General features: G+C 48.2%; 2 protein-coding genes across 2 annotated transcripts in view; one reads left to right on the top strand and one right to left on the bottom strand.

Moving 5' to 3' along the window:
* Ksr2 (kinase suppressor of ras 2) overlaps nucleotides 1–5,241 on the bottom strand; it is a 351,922-nt gene extending 346,681 nt beyond the window's left edge. The window contains exon 1 of the mRNA XM_038346040.1: nucleotides 5,062–5,241. Within this exon, the coding sequence (XP_038201968.1) occupies nucleotides 5,062–5,241 (180 nt within the window). The remainder of the gene's footprint in view (nucleotides 1–5,061) is intronic.
* Nucleotides 5,242–16,847: 11,606 nt separating this feature from the next.
* Nucleotides 16,848–17,757, top strand: LOC119825275 (mitochondrial import inner membrane translocase subunit Tim17-A). The gene has a single exon (XM_038346046.2). It carries the CDS (start codon nucleotides 16,869–16,871, stop codon nucleotides 17,382–17,384), a length of 516 nt encoding a protein of 171 aa, XP_038201974.1. The 5' UTR covers nucleotides 16,848–16,868; the 3' UTR covers nucleotides 17,385–17,757.
* Nucleotides 17,758–26,112: the final 8,355 nt, after the last annotated feature.

Genomic DNA, 26,112 nt, shown 5'->3' with positions numbered 1-26,112 from the left:
CCAGACTGTCCTCTCGGAGGGAGGCACAGTGTGCACAGATGCCAGGGCAAAGGCTCTGAGAAGGCATGCACTCCGTGTTTCCAAACCCTGTCGGCACAGAATTTGTTTTGCCCACAGAATACGTGTTGCATGCTCGCTTCGGGCACAGGGCTAACATCCCTCATAGCCGTCGTCCTCCCTAACATGCTCAGAAATGCCACCCAAGCTCCTCTGTGCCCAGCCACCCCCCTGTCATTTATCCCACACCGTCCCTTGCTGATCACCTTCACTGTTATGTCTCCTGTGTTTGAGCACTTGGTCCCCAACCTGTGTCATTGCTCTAGAATGTTGTCGAACCTTTAGCCCAGTGGTTCCCAACCTTCCTAATGCTGTACCTCCTAAATACAGTTCCTCATATTGTGGTGACCCCCAACCATAACATTATTTCATTGCTACTTCATAATTTTGCTACTGTTATGAATATAATGTAAATATCTGATATGTAGAATATCTGATATTCAACCCCAAAAGGGTCACAACCCACAGGTTGAGAACCGTTGCTTTAAAACTGTTACTTTGCTGATGGAAGTGAGTCACTGAGGGGCGAGTCTTGAAGTTTGATATCTGCTCTCTGCTTCCTGACTACTGACTGAAAAGACTCGCTGCCTTATGTCTCTGTCACCACGCTTTCCCATGCTGATGGGCTGTGACTAGTTTGTTTGTTTGTTGTTTGTTTTTGTTTTTGAGACAGAGACTCATTACATAACTCTGGCTAGCCTCAAACTCACAGAGATCTGCCTGCCTCTGCCTCCCAAGTGCTGGGATTAGAGGTGTGCGCCACCACTGCCCAGCAACAAACCTTTTAAAGTAGTTTCCAACAGTATTCAGTCACAACTGAAGGGAAGAGTAATAAATACAATCTGCCTATGCCCTATTGTCTGCTTAGTACCTAATGACACTTTAGTTCATTAGTGTCTTTGAAAGTGTCACCATTGGTGACCCCTATGACCCCCGCTAAGGCAGGAGTTAATACTCAAGATTGTCAGTTTGGCTAAAATGTTTCCCTTTGTATCCAACATAAAGCAGAGCAGCTAGGCGGCCAGCCTCTCTCAGACTCCACGGTGCTGATTTTCTTCTCCATCAAAATATCCACCAATAAAATGTGGAGCTGGTGTCACTGGTGTCTCACCCAACACCCATTGAACCTTCCTTCCCCCATGAAAGCAGAACCTTCACTTTACATGGTGGGCACAGGGGTCATCCTGGGCAAGGAGAATGATGGCTTTTCCACTGCTCTGTCCAGCCTCCCTTGCAGCTAGAACATTTGACTCTACTACGGCCAAGAAAACATAACTGAACATTGCTATTGAGAAGGAAGGTTACCACAGGAAAGTCTTTGTTTCCTGAAGCCAAAAATGTGAAGCTTCCATCTCTCCACACTCACAGAATCCTTCTCTTTTCTGCCTTAAATGCGGATGTGACAGCAACGGAGCCATCTTTTAACCGTCACAGAAAAGCCATCAGAACTTCCTCAGGGTTTGGCCCCCATTGTCACTTTACTGAGAAGTAAACCTCTCTTCCCTACCAAGAAGAAGGCTTTGTGAAGGCCAAGTTCATGTGGAGTGTTTTTATTTCTTGAGGAGTGCACACGAATTATCATCAATATGCTCAGGTTGGTGTTTGTGAGCAGGGAGTTGTCACCCTTAAATGGCAGAAACAACAGGGAACTTGTCTCTCAACATGTGATGCCCTGAGCTACCTTGGGATTCTGCCCGAAAGATGGGTATCATCGACCTTGACAGAGCCATGAGCCAACTAAATCACCCACACACACATAAGCGCTGGCGAGAGGATAAACACTTGCCTTGAAAACCTGAGGACCTGGGTTCAATCCCTGGATCCAAAGTAGAGTGTGTCCTTGTACTCACAAGCACAATAATCAAAGCTCAAGGTGATATTAAAACAAAAATAAATAGCTGGAGCACATATTTACATCCTAATGGATCGGGGCTTTTGTTGTTTGAGTTTTGCTGTTGTTATTTGTTGTTTTTGTTTTTGTATTTTTTCAGAGTTTGGAGCTGCACAGGCTATATTAGGCAAGATCTCCACCGCTGAACTTCAACCCGGTCCTCTCTTCCTTTTTAATTTGAGGCACAGTCTTACTATGTGGCCCAGGGTAGCTTTGACTCTCCCTCCTCCGGTCCCATCTTCCCAAGTACTAGGATTACAGGTGTGCACCACCATGCCCAGCTTGGATAAGTAATTCATAAAGTAACCTTATCAAAACCTGAATCAGAAACCTGGGGTTTGGGGTTATAGTCAGTGGTGGAGCCCTTGTCTAGCTTTTACAGGGTATCGGGATCAATTCCTGGCACCACCAAGGAAAAATTATACACAGAAGCACACCGTCTGCTTACTAAATGCAGATTCCTGGGCCCTCTCCCCAATTTCAGCTAAATTAGAATGTGGCCATCAGATGCTGGGCGTCCACACTTTAGCCAGCACCCCTGTGAGGCTTTCAAAAAAGTTAGGGAGGAAAACTCAGTGAATGCAAACATGAAGTCCAGCAGGAGCATATCCTCCCCAGGCTCCTCCCCTACCCCCTGGTCCTAGGGAATTAGAAAGTCAAAGCTGACATAATTGTTCCAAAACAGTCACTGGGCAATACGGATCAAGTGACTGTGTGTCCTGTGGTACCCTCAGGAGAAAGATGTGTTCCCTATTGTGCTGGCTGGTTTTATGTCAGGTTGACACAAGCTTGAGTAATCTGGAAGGCAGGAACCTCACCTGAGAAAATGCCTCCATTACATCCAGCTGCTGGGCATTTTCTTGATAAGTGATCAATGCAGGAGGGCCCGGCCTGTTACAGGTGATGCCATCCTATGCTGGTGGTCTTGGGTTCTATAAGAAAGCAGGCCGAGCAAACCATGAAGGAGCGCCAGGAAGCAGCGCCCTCCATGGCCTCTGCACCAGCGCCTGCCTCCAGGTTCCTGCCCTGACTTCCTTTGCTGATAAACTATGGTGTGGACGCATAAGTAGAATAAACCCTTTCGTAGCCAACTTGCCTTGGTCATGTTACCACCATAGCGGTAGTAACCCTGACTAAGACGCCTATGATTCCAACTTCCTGACCAGTGCTCCTGTCCCCCCCTACCCCCACCCCGTTTCAAATGTAAACCACCTTGCAGAGAGACAGCACAGAACCAAGTACCCACTGTTGGCTTGTGTGTTTGCACAGCGCTGGGGATTGAACCCAGGGCCTTGGCATGCCACAAGAGCACTGGATCACTGAGCTACATCCCAGCCAGAGTGCCCAGCTGTGTCGGTCACCACTCTCCGGGGAATCATCAGAGGACGGAATAGAAGGAACCTGTGAGAAACTTAAACTGTAATAACGAGCCCAGCATGGGGGTTCTTTTAGAGGAGACGTGGTGGTGGCCTTCAGAGGTTATCTATATCAGCTTTCCCAGGTATCACTCTGAACCAATCTGCTGTGGGCCCCGTGCAGAGCCCAGGGCTGGGCTAACACATCCCATACTTTTTCTTCCAGCAGCAAACGTTAACCAAGCCTTCTCTCTCCCTCAAAACCCTGAGAAAGGCGACGCCTGTGCCTCCCAACACACAGCCACATTGCTATTTATCTTATTCCATCTCTGGGATCGTGTTACCGCCTGACAGGTGAGCACAGACATATATCCAAGGGTGGCGAGCGATGCATTAAAATCTACACGCGCGAACTCCTCTTTCCAAATGATAACCTCCTGCATATTGATTACCTCCCCAAATTTAAAACCCCGCTGGAGAAATAAAAGTGAATCAGAGAGGTGCATTAAGATGACCCACCAGCCAAGACTGAAGACTTCAGGCTTCAAGAACTCACAAGCCAGAGACCAACCAAACCACCAAGCTCCATGATACATGGCCACACCACTAAACCCTCCTTTGCTCTGATCTCCATGGCCACCACCCCCTGGCAAATGCCAGCTAGTGGGAATTCCCAAATTAAATCAAAAATTGTGGACAGCTGGGCCGTTTTGTGGGAAGGACGGTGAGGAGGCTGGATCTGTCTGACATTTTTAACAAGGTGGACACCCAAGGATTTCAGAACACCAGGCCTTTCCCATAACCCTGAAAGTTTCCTCTGAGAAAAATGGCCTTCGAAGGAAAGTAGTTCCTTCCATCTCTTTGGGGTGACTTCGTAGCCATCCCTGTCACTGTCTCTCAGCAAACTGCTTCCAACTCCACTCAAGTTCCGTTGGAGAGATGCTATCAAGAGCCAAACACAGCTCCTTCCCCTGGCCCCCCATCCACCAAGTCTCACCAAGACAACTCAAGAGGATTTCCCCCACGCCACCTAGTGCAAGAACCACTCCAGGCAACCGTAATATTGTTTCTTTGTACACATTTTGGGCCTGCATTCACCCCCTTACATCAAATGACTGTGTTAGAAACGGGTAGTTCCCTGGGGACTTTTTGTCATGCATCTTGTGTATATGGGGGGGGTGACGGGTGAGACACAGAGCAAAGGGTCGAGTCTTTCCTTTCAGGCAGCCCCATCAAACCAGTCAAAACCACCTTTGACCACCTGCAGAACGCACAAGGTCACGTGGGTTCCCTGCAGCTCCTTACCGTGTCACCCAGCACACAAGCCCCCCGCCCCGTGAAATATAAACAAATCCCCAAAAGCAAAAAAAGAAAAAAGAAAAAGAAAAAGAAAGAAAGAAAAGAAAAAGAAAGAAAAAAGAAAAGAAAGAAAAAAGATAATAATAAAGTAAAACTCCCTCCTCCCACAGGAAAGAATAATCATGGCAACAGCTACAACCCATAATAATAAATACGGAACAGCAATTATTACTGCTACCACCGCCACCCGGCCGAGCACAGACAACAGCCGCACTGGAAAGGGACATCCGTGCTGGCTTTGCCAGGTGATAAATCATAGCGCATCATTGGTGCCCACCTGCTTCACCCTTCCCCTCCCCAGGCCCTCCCTCAACAAACAGAACCCCAAAGGGATGGGGTAGGACTGGAGAAGGGGAAAGGAAGGCAGGGTTGCCCCCCCCCATCCCAGGCAACACCTACCTCCAGGGTCCGGATCTCCTTCTGCGTGAGGTCGTTGGAAGCTGCACACTTCGTCCTAAGCCCTTCCAGATTGGAGATGCTCAGGTCTATCATGTTCTGAACCAGCTCGCACTGCTGCAAGGCTTTTTGCAAACTCAGAGGTTGCTGTTCCTCGCTTTTCGTCATGTTTTCCTCATCCATCGCTTGCTCTGCAACCCCCCTTCCCCTCCTCCTCCTCCTCCTCCACCTCCTCCCAGAAAGAAAAAAGGGGGAGGGAGGGAGTGGAGGTAGAGGGAGTCCACCCCCCTACGCCTCTCCAACCACTGCGACTTCTCAGCAGTGTCTCCTGAAGAAACCCAACATCTCACACAAGCTTGAGGGGGTGGGGGTTGGAGGAGGGGACAAGAGCCAAAATTTATTATTATTTTTTGGGGGGCAGTATCAGGCAGTCTGCATTAGAATGTCCCTTGTCTCTCTCCTCTCTCTTTCTCTGTGTCTCTGGTCCCTAAAAAGGGAGAGATGCCCGTTTGTCAGAAGCCAACCAGGTGGTAGGGTGCAGTCTGTACACTTAGGAGGAGGAGAAAGAGGAGGAGGGAGAGGAGGAGGAAGGGGAGGAGGAGTGAAAGGAGGAGGCAGAGGGAAATAGAGCTCACGCTTCGCACACCGGCTCCGTGAAGGGCGGACTTATATGTATATAAATCTTTTTGGCCGGCTGGCTTTTATGTCAAAAAGGAGCGCGCCTGCCCCCCTCCCGGTCGCGGTGACACGGCATGGTCCGCGGGTCCCCACGCTCAGCGCACTCTCAGGATGCTGTGCGCACGACTGGCGCGGCTGCGGCGCCCACTGCGGCTGGCTGCGGTCTGCTCCCCACGACAACACTGCTGCTGCTGCTGCTGCTGCTGCTGCCGCCGCTGTCGCCGCTGCTGCTGCTGCCGCCGCTGGGCTCCAGGGGTGAAGGCTCCTGCCTCGCTCCACACCGACATCTTGCCTGTCAATCACAGGGCGGGGTGGAGAGCGGAGCGAGGGATGCAGCGCCGACAGGCGCCGTGCGCGCAGCCGGTCCCCGGGTCCCCCCACCCCGGGCGCGCTTGGGACCCGCTGGCGGCAGGCGGCGCGTGCACCTGCCCGCCGGGCCACCCTCCAGCCTGGGAGGCGGGGTCCCTAGGGACTGAGGGGCTCGCGTGCGGAGCGCAGCCGCTACGATGCAGTGGGGGTGGGAAGGGGGGGCCGGGCTGGTCCCCTAGGTGGCGGGGAGGCCCGGCCCGGGGGCGGGGAGAGGTACTCGGTGGCCGGGGTGGGGGTGGGGGCCACTACGCCAGCCCGGATCTCGCGAGACGAGGCCGGAGCGCGGCTCAGCAGGTGCGCGGGGGCCCGGGAGCAGGTGCGCGCCGGGCTTGCAGGGCTCCGAGTCTGTGCGCCTTGCCTGACTTTGCCGGTGTCTTCTTGTGGCTTGGGCAGGGGACAGGGGTGGGGATGAAGGGCTTAATGGGTTTCCTTGAGTTGGAGCGGTTATGGGGACGACGACTACCTGGGCCCGATCTAGCTAGGGTCCATTTGCAGAGAGACAGGAGGCCTTGCCTTGCTCCCAATTGCTAGCTTGTCCCACAAGGGCCTCTGTGGAGTAACTCCAGCTACCAACCCTACCCTTTGTCAGCCGCCTAGGGTACTGGAGTGGAAAACACCCGTGTACATTTTAAAGACGTCGCGGGCAGGGAAAGATACGTTGTGACAAGAAAGGGGAAGATACAAGAAGTTCACATTTCACTATGCAGCTAATGAAGTTTTACTGGATGCCTCTGTCACAGATACGCTTTTTATTAATTGACTGGGGGAGGGGCGACACGTGCACCGCAGAGTGCCTATGAGGTCAGAGCACAGCTTGTGTAGTCAAGTCTGTCCTTCCACCATGGGTTCCAGGAGTTGAAGTTAGGTATCCATATACTCTTAGAGTACTCTCCACCAGTTTGTTATAAAGTAATAAAAGATATGACTTTTCTTCTTAGCCACACGTGATGGCGCACGCGCTTTTAACGCCAGCACTAGAGAGGCAGAGGCAGGTGGATCTCTGGGAGTTCGAGTCCATCGGCTGGTCTATATAGTTAGCTGCAGGTCAGCCAGAGCTACATACTGAGACCCTGTCTCAAAAAGGGAAGAAAAAAAAAAGAAGAGATTATATTATAGTTTGGATAGAAAGGAACAGAGATGAATTACACCCCCCCCGGAGTTTTCTTTATTAGGAGAATAGCATCCATCAGGATAGCACATGGACAGCTGGAGAGGCTGCAACCTCACAATTACCACCCCCTTATGAATGGTGCATGGCTACTTCTGCCCTGTTGTAAAGCCAATGGTTGCAGCAGAAATGGCATGGCTCATGGCAGCTAAAACATTTCCTCTGTGGCTCATTCCAGGGAGCTCTGCCAACTCCTGATTAAATCAATGTTCTCTATACACACTCGGCCCAGACCACTTCTCCCTGATTCTCTTTGACTTTTTTCTTGTCGTTCCGGGTGAAGTCAAATGTCTCAAGGAGGCCTCCCATCTCTGACCGACAGATCCAGTTGTATCCCTAATGAACTGCTCACAGGCTGTGTTTCCAATAATGAGTGGCCTGGTGTGGCATGTATGTACCTGAAGTCCCAGCCCCTTGGAAGGCTGAGACAGGAGGATTGCTTGAACAAAGGGGTTTGAGGTCTGCCTAACAACATAGAACAATTACAATTCCCTCCAGAGAGAGAGAGAGAGAGAGGAGAGAGAGAGAGGAGAGAGAGAGAGAGAGAACATATTAGCAAAAGACATCCATTTCTTCCATTTCTGGGATTCTAGAGGGCTCGGCCAAGAGCGGTGTGAGATTCAGAACATGTGCTAAAATTGGTCATCCCTAGAGCAAGCCAGCAAGCCACCTGTGGCATGAAGAGAGAGGACAACACTGGTGGCCAAGTTGGATCAAATTGATCTGTAGACTTGGAGCCAGAGGCTTTAGAACTCACACAGAGTGGCATCGGTATGTTCCACTGTTGGGCTTCAGTGGCAGAGGAGTGTTTACCCAGCATGCCCCGACCCTGGACCCCATCCCCAGCACCACACATGCAGAACACTCTCCGTCCATAATGAGGTCAGGCAACCCGTTTTAAGCACTACGAAGTCTCCAGAGTCCAGTTCTGCCACAAAGTTGTCTCCCTCCTATTTTCCCCATTCTTCTGTGTTTCCCTTGAAATTATTAACATTGGTTACTTTCCTCTGACCCCAGCATCTGTCCACCTTTGAGAAGCTTTCTAGTTACTATGTTTCTCTTTGTTTTTAATGATCTGGTCCAATCCTTGAGCTTTGCTGAATTTTTGTTTGGTGGCAGATATTGTGTATGAGACATATATAGAGCCTCTAAATGACTCTGTCTGGCCCTGAAGAGACACCGGGAATGATCACAGCTCTGTTGGTCAAGCTGGGTGAAGGGTGTGTTTCTGTTTCAATGTGACACCATCATCCTTGTTCACGAAGTCCCCTCTCCCTGCCCCTATGACCTAACCTCCTAAGTATGGCAAGAGTTTGGAAAACTGTTTTTTTTTTTTTTTTTGGAACTTTCTACATGGCTTCTCAGCCTTTTGCTCTGTGGTGCATCCAGATCTGCCAGTTATCCCAAGCTAGAAAATGCCATTTTCACATTCATTTTCTCTTCTTCTCTGGGAGATCAACCTCCCAAAAGTCCCTTATTTTGTCCCTATAGATTGTTGAGAGTAGCACAAGTTCTCCTGGTTTCTCTGCCCCACCCCTGCGTCACGCCAACAGTCCATTTACCTGGTGAAAGTTTATGTTCTCAGCCTTTTTCCTGGCACCTGTATCAGCTCACCCACTTAGAATTCTTCTGTCTCCAGAAGCCTAAAATAGAGCCCCTCAGATCCCAGGGTCTTCTACAGATCCCTTAAGAGAATTTAGCAGGAATCGATAGTGATGGCGGGAGAGGCTTTGATATTGTTCCAAAATGGCTTCTCTATTTGTCATCAAAGATATTTCTACTGAAACTTAGACAACAAAAATAATCATAAGTCATCAATTGGCAGAGCAACAGTGAGTGAGTGCATCTTTGTCCTGTTTGAAAACAGCCCACATTATGGAAATAACCTCTCTATAGGAGAAACACTCTTTTTTTTTAGAATTGACTTTTAAATTTGTATTAATCTTTATTATATGTATTTATTTGTGTGTGTGTGTGTGTGTGTGTGTGCACAAGTGTGCATATATGTGTGTATGTAAGACAGGGTGGGCATATTTCAGGAGTTCATTCTCTCCTCATACCATGTGGGTCCCGGGGCTCCAACTTGGGGTTCTTAAGCTTGGCAGCAGACACCTTCGCCCCCAGCCATCTCGTAGACCCTGGAGTACTCTTTTGGAACCTTTCCGGCCATTGAGTACCATTAGACACAGCACACGGAGGTTTTAGGGGAAAGGAGACAACGGAGAGGAATCTGATGGGAGATGGCACACCTGCTCTCAGGTGCCCAGGCCCACGTGACTTGTGATGGCTATGCTGAGGGGCCTGAGGCCATGTTCACAAGCATCCCTTACGGGTGGTGTTGGGCATCACCCTGCCCTTGGAGGACAAGCTGTCTCTAGTCTTCCTGGGAAGTCTTGCTAACCACACCTTGGTCTACTAGTGGGTGGGGTAGATTAAGTAGAAATCTCCTCCTTCCTTGCTCCCTCCCCTTCAGGGTCTATTGTAGCCTATAATCTGGAACTTACTACAGAGCAGAGGATAATCTGGAATTTATGACCCCGCCCCCTCTTCCCTTTCAGTGCTGAGATGTAACCCGAGATGGTCCAGGAATCTGCAGTGAGCTCCAGGTAGGAGTGAATGTCTCCTTCCCTGCCTGCTCCCCGTCACCTGCAGAACTGAGCAGGAAAGGGGCCATCCTAGCTGAAAAGTGATGGGCACAGAGTATCAGCTGCCTCGCTGTGTCCTAGTGACCCATGGGGCACACAGGGACTCATTAGCGCCTTAAAGACCTAGGAACCCTATCAGGGTTAAGGCATGCAGGGATGACCTCCCACGTTCCTGCCTCCATTCTTGCTCTAGGAAGCACACCCTCCAGCTCCCTGGGCTCCTTGGTTCAGTCTTTTCAGGGTGGTTCAAGCCCAAGCATGCTTTGAAATTGTCACCTGGCCTCTGGGGAACAGGATCAGCTTGTCAGAGAAACTTCTAGATAAGATCTTGACCTTATCTGTATAGGCTGGAGGTTGAGAGTTACAGATGGTCAAGGGACAAGCCTGACCACCTCTCCACCAGCGAGGAGGCTTACCCTTCCCATCACCTTTACGGTTTAGCTGAAATTCTAGGGCACCAGAAAAGTGACACTCTCTACTCCTGCTTGATTGGTGATGAGCCGGCCTCAAGGTTTTCCAAATCACCTTAGGCTTGGAAATTGGGGAGAAAAAATTAGGAGAAAAATTAGGAGAAATTGGGAAGAAAAAATTGAGGAGAAAAAATTAGGAGAAAAAAAGGCCCCTCTGTGGAGCTACACAGGACCAAAACTGACTTCGGAAGCACTGTGCAGCCAAGGATGACCTTGAAGTTCTTGGTCCCCTTGCCTCCACTTCCCAGTGACAGGAGGACAGGCCTGTGCCACCGTGGGTGGTTTTTACAGTGCTGAGGGATGGAGGTCAGGCCTCCCTGAATGCTCGGTTCAGAGCCAGACCCCAGCCTCTTCTTAAATGCTTGTGCTAATCTTCCCAGGCTATTTCTCTTTGTAGTTTTTCTTTTTTTCTTTTTTTTAAATGTTCTACAGACTTTCTTTCTTTTTCTTTTTTTTAAGATTGATTGATTGATTGATTGATTGATTATGTGCGCAGTGTTCAGCCTCCATGCCTTCAGGCCAGAAGAGGGCACCAGATCTCATTACTGATGGTTGTGAGCCACCATGTGGTTGCTGGGAATTGAACTCAGGACCTCTGGAAGAGCAGTCAGTGCTCTTAACCTCTGAGCCATCTCTCCAGCCCAATATGATTAGTTTTTAAAAGATTTATCTTTATTACATTACCTTTGTGTGTTTGTAGTGTCTGTGTGAATGTATGTCACATATTAGGTACCTGTGACAGTCAGAAGAGGTCATTCCCATCCCATCCAGTTCACATCCCCAGCCTGCAACTCAGAGAGCCCAGTGCCTTCATACCCCAGCTCATAACTTATCATGAATGGAACTATTTTTTTTCCTCCCTTCCTTCCTTCCTTCCTTCCTTCCTTCCTTCCTTCCTTCCTTCCTTCTTCCTTCCTTTTTTTAAGGCGATGCTGGGGATTGAACCCAGGGCCTCATGCATGTTAACCGAGGATTCTACCCACTGAGCCACAGCCCAGTGCTGAGACAGGGATTCACTGGCCTACTCACGCTACAGCCCAGGCAGTCCTGAATTTGAGATCCTCCTGCCTCAGCTTCCCAAGTCTCTTCATCGCAAGCCTGTGATCATTTCAGTCTGTTGTTGTTGTTTTGGTTTTCAAGACAGGGTTTCTTTGTGTAGTCCTGGCTGTTCTGGAACTTGCTCTGTAGACCAGGCTGGCTTGGAACTCACAGAGATCCACCTGTCTCTGCCTCCCATGTGCTGGGATTAAAGGCGTGGTTCACAGACATAGACTCAGACAAACACTCATACACATAAAATAAAAATAAATCTCAAAAAAAAAACTTTTTTAAAAAAAAACAAGAAGTTGCAAGTTCCAGGACAGGCTCCAAAGCTACACACAGAGAAACCCTGTCTCACAAAACCAAAACCCAAAACAAAAACAAACCCAAGAAGCTGAATTTGGAGCAGGCGAGATAGTTCAGCAGGTGAAGGAATTTACTGCCAAGCCTGAGCTGAGGACCCGAATCCAATCCCCGGGACCACACAGTGAAATGAGAGCCCCGACTTAGGAAAGGTGTCCTCCCAGCTCCGAGCTCACAAATGTAGCTCGACAGCGCCCACGAGCGCACACGCCAAATTACTAAACGGAATATGAAGTTTATAAAAGAATCTAAATTTGTTTCAAACATTATGAAACTGGACACTTTACAATAAAAACATCTGATCACCCACTGACTTTGTAAACCGGCTTGCCGTGAGCTGCGTTTCACCCTGGCCACACTGAGTTTCCTCCCTCCTCCCCCGGGACTGAATTAGTGATTCATCTCGTGTGATGAACTACCTGAAAGGGGTTGCTTCAGGGAGGAAATGATTATTTTGGCTCACGGCTTGAGAGGATGCAAACCATCCAGGTGGGGCAGGCAGGAGCTACTACGAGAGGTTGGGCAGCAGCAGGAGTGTAGAGTTACACAGGACATCACCAAGAAGAGCGATCACCTTCAATGCCTGTCATCAATAACCCACTGCCCTCCACCAGGGTACACCTCATAAAGGCACCATAACTTTGCAGAACAGCGCCACCATCTGGTGACCCAGCGTTCCCACACCTAAGCCTGCCTGCTGCACGCCACAGGCCAGCCCTAGCTAGTAAGCACACGACCCCCTCCCTCATTGGTCAGAGCTCTCTGGGCGCCCTCCTAATATGCAGAATAGCCAATGTTTGCTCAGAACAATGAGAACAAAAGCAGGTTATAACGGCATAAAATATACAGTGATTTCCATACCCCACACCTCTTCTGAGCAGGTAAGGAAATTTCCCCTTTAAGTAGATAGTCACCTTGTCTGCAGTGGGAAATACCTGGGAAGTTTCCAGACTCCCAGAGCCTGGGTTCCCCGCCCTTGACATTTTACTTTTCTTTTGATCTGATGGATATGTGAGTTTCGAGGTGTTTTTGAAGAGCGCCCCTCCCCTTAGATACCAGAGACCAAAGCAAGCACCGGTTAAGTCTCTTTCAGTTTTGACTAAAATATCACTTTTCTCATTTTTTCCCCAGATTTACTTATTTTAATTTACGTTTACGAGTATATTCTGCCTGTCTGTCTTATCATGTGCATCCTGGAACTGAAGTTATGGAGCCTTGTGAGACTCCGTGTGTGTGCTGAAAATCGAACCCAGATCACTGGGTGGGGGGGGGGGCAGAGTCAGGCAGATCTCTGTGAGCTGGAGGTCAGCCTGGGCTACAGATCGAGTTCCAGGACAGGCTCCAAAGCTACAGAGAAACCCTGTCTCGAAAAAAACAATAATAAATAAATAAATATTGGAGGAGAGACAGTGGCTTCATATCAAAAGTGTCTCATAAGACCCCGCTTACCCCATCTGTACCTAGTTGCTATGAATCATTGTAGCTAGGAAACAATTTGACATCCAGCATGCATGTCTACCTGTACTGGAAGGTTTTGTAGTTGGTTTTGTTTTTGTTTTTGAGATAGAGTCTCACTCTGTAGACCAGGCTCGCTTTGAACTCACAAAGATCTGCCTGCCTGTGCCTCACAAAGACTGGGATTAAAGGCAGACACCACTACACTCAGCTGGGGCTGGGGTTTTTAACAGGTTTGTCACGGAAGATGTTGTCCACTTGTAATCCCAGGAGTGGGGAGGTGGAGGTAAGGGGAACCCTGAAGTCCTCTGGCCAGCCAGTCTAGTCTAATCCATGGGGCTCCAGGTTAAGCGAGAGACCCTGTCTCAAAAGATTAAATGGAGAGTGACTAAGAAGACAGCAGCAACACTGACTCCGGTCTTCAAACACAAACGCCGCTACAAAATGAAAACCTGTCTCAAAAGAAAGTGAGGAGAGCTTGATCCATCGTCCTGAACTCTATCTATGACCCCTCTTTTGTCTGAGGCACCCATGCCCTTCAGTGGTTCTATTAGGGCTGTCTTGCCAGGACTCTCCCAAGGGCAACCCTGGGAGTGCACAGCTGGGTAAGGAGTACACTTTTCTCCTCTGGGATCACACATAAGCCGCCAGCCCTGCGGAAGCCAGCCAGTAGTGACTTTTGTTAAGTTTTGTTCAACTTGACTCCTCCATCCCCTTCCATCATGATGTCATACGCCTCCCAGTCGACCCCAATCCATGGAAATGAATGACCCTGGACTAAAACTCTACAAGCGGGAACCAGAAGGAATGTGTCCTCTCTTCAGGTATCTTGTCAGAGCGATGGAAAGCTGCCACCTGATGCTCTGGAACATCAGAGCAGTGAGCTGCTTACACCTCAGGAGGAGCCGCTCACCCCCGATGCTAGTGAGTGGAAAGGAGGGGCATGTTGAAGTGACTACTTGGCATTGCAGGCTACGCCCATCGTAGAAAGAAACCAGAGAGCCTTATCCCACATAAGGAGCACGATGAAGTTGCTCCCCAGCAAAGAGAAAGCTTGCTAGCTACAGTTAGTGATCTCTAGGAGTCCGTCGTGGGCCTTTAATGGCTACCACTATCTCTTATGTCCCCGGGAGCACTTTCTCCTGGTGCAGTAATTTTGCAGTTTGTGTGGAGGGTGGGGAACAATGTTCTGCTGGAGTCTCCAGCTCCTCCTTCTCCAGACCCTTCCCCTTCAGAACGACTGCCAAGCCCCCTCCCCCAGACCCGCAGAAAGTCACTCCAGAGTGACTTGGCCCAGAAAATCCTGGACTTTTTAATTTGGCTTGATCTGGCTTCCTGTGTCGGTGGAGAAACCTATCATCAGGTTCGAAAACCCTTGAAACAGAGCACAACTGTGCTATTTGCTTGGGTCCGATGCTTGTGTCTGCCTTGGGTTCCATTCTTACCCTACTTGTGGTTTTTAAAGAATTAACATGACCTTGATTTTGCCAAGACGATCATGTTGAGGCCTCTACATTTGAATACAGCCAGCTCTAACCACTGCGGGCCTCCCTGCTGTTTAAGCAGATGAATCCTTTTGAAATAAGTATATATGGAGGTCTAAATTCTATGACTTTCCAATCTACCACATTACCTCCCCAGCACTCTGGAGTTACACAATAGGAAATGTTTTCAATGTTGCCCTTTTAGGTGTTAATTTTGCAAAATTAATCCACAATTAGAATTTCAAACCACCTGAGCAACAGAAGAAAATGAGAAGTTGTGCATCAAAACTAGGAACTTAGAATTTATTTAGCATTAAGATGACAATTAATTAATCGGCACAGACTGACAATAACCTGTGATCCTGCTCAGGCCGATGTTTGCCAGACTACGACATCCTGAATTGGTTGTTTTTGTCCAATGCTCCTTAATAAACAAAACGCGCCGGGCGGTGGTGGCGCATGCCTTTAATCCCAGCACTTGGGAGGCAGAGGCAGGAGGATCTCTGTGAGTTCGAGGCCAATCTGATCTACAAAGCGGGTTCCAGGACAGCCAGGATTGTCACACAGAGAAACCCTGTCTCGAAAAATCAAGCAAAACAAAACACTAAGCCTAAAGCAAAAACTAGCATGCCTCACTGTGGAGTGGTTCAGAAACATGAGCTACCCCTCAGGAAGAAGTGACTTTTGTTAAGTTTTGTTAAACTATGTACTTGGAGTAATCTTTGAATTTCAGAACTTTCCCAAAACATTATTGTCCAATAATAATAACAAATGTAACAAACATAGTAAAAAATGAGTGAATTATTAATTTTCCACGGTCTGCCACATCTCTCAGATTTGGAAACCATCTACTTCCATTTGTTTCCCCTTTAAATGTTTTCTTTTTTTTTTTTTTAAGGGGCTGGAGAGATGACTCAGAGGTCAAGAGCAGCAGCTGCTCTTGCAAAGGACCCAGGTTCAATTCCCAGCACACGCAGGCAGCTCACAAACATCTGTTATTCCAGTTCCAAGGAATCTGATGCCCCGTTCTAACCTCCACAGACACAGGCACACACATACGTAAGTACAGGCAAAACACTCACGTGCATAAAATAAAAGTAAGTAAAATTTTAAAGTTTAAAAAAGAACTTTCTGGAGCCCATTCCCTATGGTGGGATACCTTGCTCAGCTTTGATGCGGGGTGATTGGTGGGGTCTTGGTCCTGCCTCAAGTTGGTAAACCAGACCTTGTTGACTACCCAAGGAAGGCATTACCCCCTCTAAGGAGTGGATGGGGAATGGAAAGGGGAGAGGAGGACGAGAGAAGGGGAAGGAGGGAGGGGGATTTAGGGTCTGGAATATTGGCCACTGGTAGACTGTCCATGTGCCAGGGATGGCCTGCACTTGTGCACTAGTGGGAAGCATTAGTTGGACTCTGTAAATGGAGGTTTCTCTGTCCTGCCCTGTCTCCACAGCCGCTTCTAGATAAAAATAGTCTGGACATAGTTCAGGCTTATTACTAACTAGCTCTTGTAGTTTAAATTAGCCCATTTCTATTAATCTATGTATTGCCACATGGCCATGGCGTTACCAGCCTACTGGCAACTTGTTTCTCAGGCAGCTGGCTGGTGTTTTCTGTCCCCCGCCCCAATTCTACCCTTCAGTTTGGCTTTCCTGCCTGGCCTTATTCTGCCTTGCTATAGGCCGAAACAGCTTCTTTATTAACCAATGAGAGGAATGCATATTCACAGCGTACGGAAGAAGGGCTATCTTACTGCAGGACTAGGTGGGTTAAAAAAAAAAAAGAAGGCACGAAGTAGGAAGGAAGACAGAGTAAAATCCTAAAAGAGTTGGGTGGAGGGGATGTGGGTAGATAGGATCAAAACAGCTTAAATACATGTATGAAATCCTGATAGGATCAAAACAGATTAAATACATGTATGAAATTCTGATAGGATCAAAACAGATTAAATACATGTATGAAATTCTGATAGGATCAAAACAGATTAAATACATGTATGAAATTCTGATAGGATCAAAACAGATTAAATACATGTATGAAATTCTGAAAGAGTAAAATCTATATACATGTATTATATATATGAACTTTCTGGGTTGAAAGAATTTATGCGGGTACTCTCGCGCGGGCTGGAACCAAGATGGAGGAGTACGCGAGGGAGCCCTGCCCCTGGCGAATCGTGGACGACTGTGGTGGAGCCTTTACCATGGGTACCATAGGTGGTGGCATCTTTCAAGCCTTCAAAGGCTTTCGAAATTCTCCAGTGGGAGTAAGCCACAGACTCCGAGGGAGTTTGACAGCTATTAAAACCAGGGCTCCACAATTGGGAGGTAGCTTTGCAGTTTGGGGAGGACTCTTTTCCATGATTGACTGTAGTATGGTTCAGATAAGAGGCAAAGAAGATCCCTGGAACTCCATCACTAGCGGTGCCTTAACCGGGGCCATCCTGGCAGCAAGAAATGGACCGGTTGCCATGGTGGGGTCGGCTGCCATGGGAGGCATTCTCCTAGCTTTAATTGAAGGAGCTGGTATCTTGTTGACAAGGTTTGCTTCTGCACAGTTTCCCAATGGCCCTCAGTTTGCGGAAGACCACTCGCAGTTGCCGTCAAGCCAGCTGCCGCCCTCACCCTTCGGAGACTACCGACAGTATCAATAGGACATCCTTCCCGGAAGTCCTGTGCCTGAGTGGACTGTAGTTCAGTAGGGTTTCAGAAGATCAAGTTACAGTCTCTTTAAAGCTGTAGGTGGGGCAGCGGTGGCCAAGCGGGTCATGAAGAGACATTTAGCACATTTTTCTATTTAGAAGAGACTCAGAGGGGAGAAAAGATACTGAGTTTATTTATTCACACATGGATTGCATTTGTGATCAAAATAAATGTCTAATGCATTTAAAGAGCGCATATATACACATGCTTAGAAGATAAAGGACCAATGGGCAAATAACAGTGAAACTCGGCCATCATTTCCTTCACGACTCCTCTGCCTGGCATTTTGTGTACAGTTATTCAGACAATAAAAGGTTCCTGGGACTTAGTATTTCCTTTTAAAAAAAAAAAAAAAAAAAAAAAAAAAAAGAAAGAATTTATGCAGGGTGGGGGAGGAATGGGAGGAAGGCTTAGCTAGGGTTACTATTGCTACGATGAAACAGGAGGACCAAAAGCAAGTTGGGAAGGGGAGAGGGAAGGGCTTTATTTGTCTTCCCCATCCACAGCACTGTCCATCACTGAAGGAAGTTAGGGCAGGAACTCAGGGCAGGAACCTGGAGGCAGGAACCTGGAGGCAGGAGCTGATGCTCACTGACTTGCTCCCCATAGCTTGCTCAGCCTGCTCTCTTATAGAACCCAGGACCAGCAGCCTAGGGGTTGGCACCACCTGTAATGGGCTGAGCCCTCCCCTTTTAATGACTAATTGAGAAAATGCCCTACTGGCTTGCCTACAGGGGATCCTAAAGAGGTGTTTGGGTTTTTTTGTTTGTTTGTTATTTGTTTTTGTTTTATTTTGTTTTCTCTCATGTTTTTTGCGGGGAGGGGGCATTCAAGACAGGGTTTCTCTGTAGTTTTGGAGCCTGTCCTGGAACTAGCTCTTGTAAACCAGGCTGGCCTCAGACTCACAGAGACCCTCCTGCGTCTGCCTCCCAAGTGCTGGGATTATAGGTGTGTGCCTCCACCGCCCGGTCAGGAGGCATCTTCTCAATTGAGGCTTCCTCCTCTCTAATGGTCACAAGTTGACACAAAACTAGCCTGCACAGAGAGTATTCACAGGTGTATTTGGTTGTGAGAAGAGAACAGATGTCAACGTCACAGGAGCCCCTCCTCCAGCACCAGCTCACTTGTGTGTTTGTTTTTACATAGGGTCTTTCTACGAAGCCCTGGCTGCCCTGGAACTGACCACCTGCCTCTGCCCCCTGAGTACTGGGACTAAAGGCATCTGCTGCCACGTCCTCCGCTCTCTCTGTTTGTGAGGCAGGGCTCTCACTGGCACCAGGCCTCCCTCAGCAGGCTAGCCTGGCAGGCCGGCCCTGGCATCCTCCTGCCTCTGCTTCCCCGGTGCTGAGATTATAAGCACCCACGACCTCACACACATTTTTTCCCACATGGTGCTGGGGATCGAACTCGGATGGCAAGCACTTTACCAACTAAGCTGCCTCCCCAGCCAGATTTTGAAAAAATACAAAAAGCGTATTTTGACCGTTTCTACTTGAAACACAAAGCTATCATGGTGGAAGGAGAAGACTGACTCCACAGTTATCCTCTGACCTTCACATGTCCAATCACCGTAACATGCATGTACATACACACACACATATATACACAGACACACACACATAAATACACACAGACACATACACTCACATACACAGACACACACATAAATACACACACAGACACAGACACACAGAGACACACACATATACACACAGACACAGACACACCCACATACACACACACAAACACACACGCACGCGCACACACAGTTTGTTTTGTCTTGAGATAATGTCTTACTCTACAGCTCCAGAATTCACTATGTAGCCCAGGCTAGCTTCAAACTCACAGAAATCCTCCTGCTTCAGCCTCCTGTGTGCCAAGCCTGGCTTATTTTTCTCTTCTTCATATCCTTGGGCCCCAGTGTGAGGAGAAAGGCACTGAGACCACTGCTCACTGTGCACACAGTCAGTACGACGGGTCCACACCCAAACTTTGTCACCAGTGACTTTTCATGTTCACAGATCCAAAGCAGCCTGAGACAAGCCAGGCTTCTTAACACCATTTCTTAATCATAATGACCCCAGAGATCGTAGCCCAAGGCAATGAGGCCGAAATCAAAGCAGGAAGAATAAGGAACGACTCCAAAAAGGAGATTTTGTTGTTGTTGTTGTTTTTTAATTCCCCAAGCTGCCGGGGTCTTTTATTAGTGTGACAAAATAGCAGGTTGAGGATTAAGGACTGCATTTTCCGGGCAGATTCATCACGGGAGGGAATTTCCCTCTCCCCCAAGCAATTAAGTCTTAGAGTTCTGGGGTGTCGGGATTGCCCAACCCAAGGGAGCAGGAAAGCCTCAGAACAGGGGACAATGGCTGAACTGTTAAACCCCCAAAGGGCCCTAGAGGGAAGAGGTGGGAGTGGAGGATGAGAGGGAGAACTCTTCATTTCTCCACAGAGCTGTTGAACAGCCAGGAAGGGCAGGTCGGGGGGTAGAGAAGCGCTGCCCGTAGCCAGGGTCTTACCAGCTGACACAGGCAGGTGATTTGCCCAGAGACCCTGTTCACAGACAGATGCTGGGCCCCATGGCTAACAAGCCCCCAGGTGCCCGAGCTCATGTTCCGTCTCCACTTAGCTCTCAGAGGACTTTAAGCTAACTGTGTGGTTTCGGAGCCATGATATAAGTTCTGGATTGTCACAATCTGTCACAAACTGAGAGAAAAAAAAAACAATAAAGCTGTCAGTATTCAGAGAGGTGTCTGTGCGTGCGTGTGTGTGTGTGTGTCTATGCATCTCTGTGTGTGTTTGTCTGTGTGTGAATCCGCTTTATGTTACCTTAATGTGACATCTTAATGCTACCTTAATGTGAATTTACACACAGAAGTTTCCTTGGTTCAGTCTTATGGGCATCCATCTGTGGTAGGCTGGTACCTCTGCTTTTAAGCCTGCGGTGAGGCAGAGCATCGTGGCTGAAGCACATGGCGGAGATCCTGGGTTCCAGTTATTCCCATCAAGGGCACGCCTGTCTATGACCTAAGACCTCCTATCAGGTACCACCTCTGAGACATTCCATCGCCTCTTGATAGTACCAAGCAAACACACAGGCCTTGTGACCCTCCTTGTGACCCTTGCAGATCTAAACTGTACCAACCGACAAAGGGCATCTCTTTCAACAGGCTGCAGAAAGCACTAAAGGGCCGGTGGCCCTCTTCCAACATTTGGGCCAGTTTCTCTACAGTTTCCTGAACAACTTCAAGGGAAAGAAGGGGAAAACTGGGCTCTCAGTCCCACTGGTCACCTCTGGCCCTGGCCCATGTTCATGCATGGGTGAGAAAGCCTGCGTGTATGCAAATACTCACACCCACCCTTACACACATACGCACACTCAAAAAAACAAAAACAAAGTAAACTTAAACAAACTGTTTCTGTCTGTAGCTGCTTGCACCTTAATCCAGCGCCCTCCTAAATGACAATGTGGCTGACCAGAACCTGCTCTCCCTGTTATGGGATTGAGGCATGGATTCCCAGAAGTGGTGAGCTCCCTTGACTTGGTTTGCTGGAGGTACTTCGGCCTTTACTTTGAACACAGTTTGTCTCTGCCCTGTCTCCCAGGGGAGTCCCCCAGCCTCCCTACGGATGACACACGTGAGACACGATCTCAGGTTTCCTGCTCAAATCTTATACTGGAAACTTGAGCTGAGTGTAGTAGCTTGTGCCTTTACTTCCAGTATTTGAAGGGCTGAAGCAGGGGCATTGCCTTGAGTCTAAAGTCAGCTGTGCTACAGCACCTAAAAGGAAGAGAGGAAGGGAAGGAGGCGGTGTGTGTGTGTGTGTGTGTGTGTGTGTGTGTGTGTGTACAGGTAAGTGTAGGTGCTCTCAGAGGCCAGAAGAGGGCGCCAGATCCCTCTACAGTTGGAATTACAGGTGGTTGTGAGCCTCCTGAGATGGGTACTGGGAACTGAACTCCAGTCTTCTGATGGATCAGTAGGAGCTCACATCCTTCAGCCCCTTCCCAAGTAGTTTTAATCGTGAACCATCCATACCCATTTTTCAGATGCCAGTAATGAGATCCAAAGACATGCTGAGTAGCCTACCAACGGGACTCTATCTTCAGATAATGGCAAAAGTGGAAATATGCAGCCCCCTCCTGTGCACACGGGACACTTAATAGAATATCTCAGTTTTTACACAAGGTTCCAGTGAGTACTGCTAAGTCAGACTTGATGGGGCAGGGCACTGATTAGGACTAAATTCTTGAAGTTAGACCCAATACATCTGACCAAACAAGATGGAATTACCATACCAGGACACATGTCATCAAATGGAACTCTAAGATGAACTAATTTTCCCAAAACAGACAATATGGGAACAGGTGGCCAAAGGGGCCCAGCTGACTGAAGTAGGCACAGTAAGAATGTCCTGTCACTTTAATCATTTAATGTTCTGTGAGTATAATGAAATACCAGGGTCATGTATGATGCAAAAAGGTTTACTTAGCTCACGGTTTTTGAAGCTAAGAATCCATAATTGGACTGGGCATGGTGGCACATACCTTTAATCCACCACTCGGGAGGCAGAAGCAGGCGGATCTCTGTGAGTGGAGGCCAGTCTGATCTACAGAGCAAGTTCCAGGACAGCTAGAGCTGTTACACACACAAAAAATGTCTCAAAATAATAATAATAATAATAATAATAATAATAATAGAGTCTATAATCGGTGCCATCCATTGGACTACTGTTGAGGACAAATGGGGACGGCATCACAGTGGCAGAAAAAGCCAGAGATAATCAGAAGTCTGGCTTCTTTGTCATAACACCACAAAACAATGCTTAGTCTCCTGTGCGAGAAGATACCAGCCCTTCGTCGGGAACCACGTTTAATAAAGATGGGAAGACCCACCCGAAACGTGGGCAATGCCAGTCCTTGGTCTGGGGTCCAGAACTATAAAAAGGAGAAGGCAGGCCTGGTGGTGGTGGTGGTGCATGCCTTCAATCCTAGAGGCAGGTGGATCTCAGTGAGTTCAAGGCCAGCCTGGTCTACAAAGCGAGTTCTAAGACTGTCACCTAGAGAAACCCTGTCTCAAAAAAAAGCAAGGGGAGAAAAGGTGAAAGTGTGTTGTGCATCAGCGTTCGTCTCCCTCTGCCTCTTGACTGCAGATGCAACACAGCCAGCTGCCTCGCTTGCCCACTGCCGTGCCTTTTCCACCATTGGGAACAACACACCCTTAAACCAGGAGCCAAAATAGACACCTCTCTCCCTTCAGACGCTTTTATATGGTATTTTGTTACAGCAATGAGACAGTAATTACCATAGACACAACTGTAAAATAACCATTTGACTCTCTGTCCTTGGTGTCTGAAGGGGATATAATGAAGGGCTGACAGTTGTTGACAGAGGTTTCTTTCCTGCCCGTCCCCCAGCCATTCAGTCCCAAAGAAACACACAGAGGTCTACAGTAATTCTGAACTGGTTGGCCTATTAGCTCAGGCTTCTTATTAACTTTGTCTTACATCTTAAATTAACCCATAATTCTTATCTGTGCTAGCCACATGGCTTGGTAACTTTTACCAGTAAGGCATTCTCATCTTGCTTCCTCTGCATTTGGGTGAGGACTACAGACTGACCCTTTCCTGTTCCTAGAATTCTCCTATTCTGCTTGCTTTGCCTATAATTCCTGCCTGGACACTGGCCAATCAATGTTTTATTAAACCAAGAAGGTGACAATTCTTTACAGGGTAGAAGACCATTGTTCCACAGCAGTAAAGTAAATGGGTCTCATACTTCAGTGAATTACAATACCTTGGAGAACTTATTACACCACAGGTGGGGCACCCCACCCCCACCCCGAGTTTCAGAATTGATGAGTTTGGGGTGGGGGAAGGTAATTATTATTTATTTCTAACAATGTCCCAGGGGATATTGCTGCCGTAACTGGTGTCACAGCTAAGAGCTAGCATTTGGAAAATAGACTCTTGGTAAGATGTCATTCTGCCCCGGTGCCAAGTGAGTAGTAACTACTTCGCAGGGGCGACAAGAGGCCAAAATGGTCACTTGGGTTTCTTGCAACAATTGAGCCCTGATGCTCTGTGCAGACGCTCCTTGGCTTAGGAGGGGAGTTATATCCCACTGTCACACAAAATGAACATACTCCTCCAAACCCATCGTAAAGATGAATACTTGTAAGTCGGCCCACAGTCAGATGGGGGCCACATGTACAGTAAACACAAAACACTCTGAGCACTGGAGAGAGCACAGTAACAGCCTAGCGGAGATCAGCTGACGTCAGCCACCCATTCACTTGCCCATTCAGCTGTTGTCGCGGGCTTCCTCTGAGCCAGTGTTACAGGCATCTGGTCTGTATGTGGAGGTCAGCAATAAAGCATCTCCTCTCCTGGAGACCCGGTCCACCTCCAGACACACACAGACATGTCCTCGGTGCCGAATACAATTTCATCCAAACAAATTCTGCATGCCAAGCACACAACCCTAGTGTAGGAGTGCCTACCCCAAGATGGGCATGGTGTCACACACCTTTAACCCCAGTTTGCTTCTGGACAGAGTAGCGAAGCAGAAAGGGAGTCATGGTTACAGATTAGGACAAAGATGATTCATCCTAGCTAGAATGTTCCTGGTTTATCTTAGTTTTGAATTTTTTCAAAACTTTGTAGTCCTGGGATTCACTCTGTACAACAGGGTGGCCTCGAACTCACAGAGATCCACTTAACTCTGCCTTCCGAGTGCTGGGATCAAAGGTGAGTGCCGCCACTGCCAAGCTTCCTCATTTTTCTTAAGAAAAATCAAAGCTGGGTGCGTTCCTAGAATCCAATAAACACAGACATGGTTCTAAAGCTTTTATGTCTTATGGTTTGCAGGACAACCGGGCCAGAGGTAATCACAATGTCCTGGTTCCAAATGTCTGCAGACGTGTGACACTGTATGTAGAGCAAAAGGGACTACTGGAGCAGGAAACCAACCAATCACCAAGCACCCTGACTCTGAACCCAGATTCAGAGAAAGAAACACACCCTGGATCTGAGGCCTGGGCCAGGGAGAGAAACATCTTTATCCTTGAACCCAGGACCAAAGAAATATGCCCTGACTCTGAAACTAGTGTCAAAGAAACACACTTTGTCTCCAGAATCAGAGCCAGTAAAAGACATATGCCCTGCTCCTAAGATTAGAGTCAAAAAGCTAAAAAGGACCAGTAAAAGAAACACAGTTTGGCCATGAAGTCACAGCCATCACTGCCTGTGACCCGCTAAACTGACCAATCCCTGAGCAGGGAAAAACTAACCAATCCCTCTTCTCCTTGGGAAAACTCCACCTCTAAGAAGCCCTAAATAGGCCTCTCTGCCTGTTCAGTTAAGGGCTGCCATTTATCCCTCTTTGGCAGAGTTGGCCTTTCTCCTGGACTTCTCCTTCCCAAATAAATCTCCACTGTCATGTCTGCCTGTTGCAATGCTCTCCACCATGACAGTCACGGAGTCACCTTCTGGAACTGTAAACAAGCCCTCAATTAAATGCTTTCTTATGCCAGGCGTGGTGGCGCACACCTTTAATCCCAGCACTCAGGAGACAGAGGCAGGGGCCTCTGTGAGTCTATGGAACTTTGAGTCCGAGGCCAGCCTGGTCTACAGAGTGAGTTCCAGGACAGAGAAACCCTGTCTTAAAAAAAAAAAAAAAAAAAGAAAAAGAAAAAGAAAAAAATAGCCAAAAAAGAAAGAAAGAAAGAAAAAAAAAAAACGATTATGTAAGTTGCCTTGGTTATAGTGTCTCTTCACAGCAAAGGAAAAGCAATGAAGAGAACCATACCTTCTAAGCCTTTCCAAACAGTTCCACCAACTGGGGACAAAATATTTAAAAAGATGAGCCTATGGGGACCATTTCTTATTCAAACATCCTACCAACCTTTGGAGTTTTGTATGAGATGAAAAAATATGAAAGAAGAATAAGACGGGCAGAGAATGGTAGAAGGGAGAGAGAGGCCCCGGCTGTGCCCCTGGTTCTAACCCTCACAGCCATCTCCGAGCAGAAACTACTGTAGTACGCTTCGCTGAGCCAAGTAGCTAGTGACCTGAAAAACCAGTGCTCAAGTTGGCCTATGGAGGAAGCAAAGGGTTGGGGTGCTGTCATCTGTAGAGCCCCATCCAATCCCCTTCTTCTGTGATGTGTTTTGCTTTGCTTTTGGAATAGGGTCTCATGTAACCCGGTGTTGATAAAATGCCTCCCGGGGAAGACATGAGCAATGTCTAACTGTCCTCCCCAGGCTCCAGTGACAAACTGAAGTACAGTTCTGCTGCCAAAGTTCACTCTGTGGGATCAGTTCACTTTGGGGGGGCTCCCTTACAGAGCACAGGTGAGAATTACTTACAAGGGTGTGGGTGCTCCTTCCTCCAGAGATGGCTCCAGAAAGGTTTTAAGCCCAGCAGGGATGAGGATTTCTCCACAGCCCCATCTCTTGGCCTATTGCAGGGAGCTGCTGTGTATGCAGGTGAAGTCCTCCGTCAGGGGAAGTAAACAGTCAAAAAGTACAGCTGGTGTAATTCTTTTGTAAGTGGACACAGCTGAACTCCCCAAAATGGCGGTTGCTTGACTCCCAGGGCAGCTACACACAACTCCAGGCTGGCCATGAACTGGATACACAGCTAAGGATGACCTTGCAATTCCAATGCTCCAGTCTGCAC

This window comes from Arvicola amphibius, chromosome 10 (genome assembly GCF_903992535.2).
Source record: "Arvicola amphibius chromosome 10, mArvAmp1.2, whole genome shotgun sequence".
Classification (NCBI taxonomy): domain Eukaryota; kingdom Metazoa; phylum Chordata; class Mammalia; order Rodentia; family Cricetidae; genus Arvicola; species Arvicola amphibius.
This window is presented reverse-complemented; position numbering and strand designations above follow the sequence as displayed.

Bases quoted from the DNA above. Each gene is read 5' to 3' on its own strand.
- LOC119825275 (XM_038346046.2), top strand. From the start codon at position 16,869: ATGGAGGAGTACGCGAGGGAGCCCTGCCCCTGGCGAATCGTGGACGAC.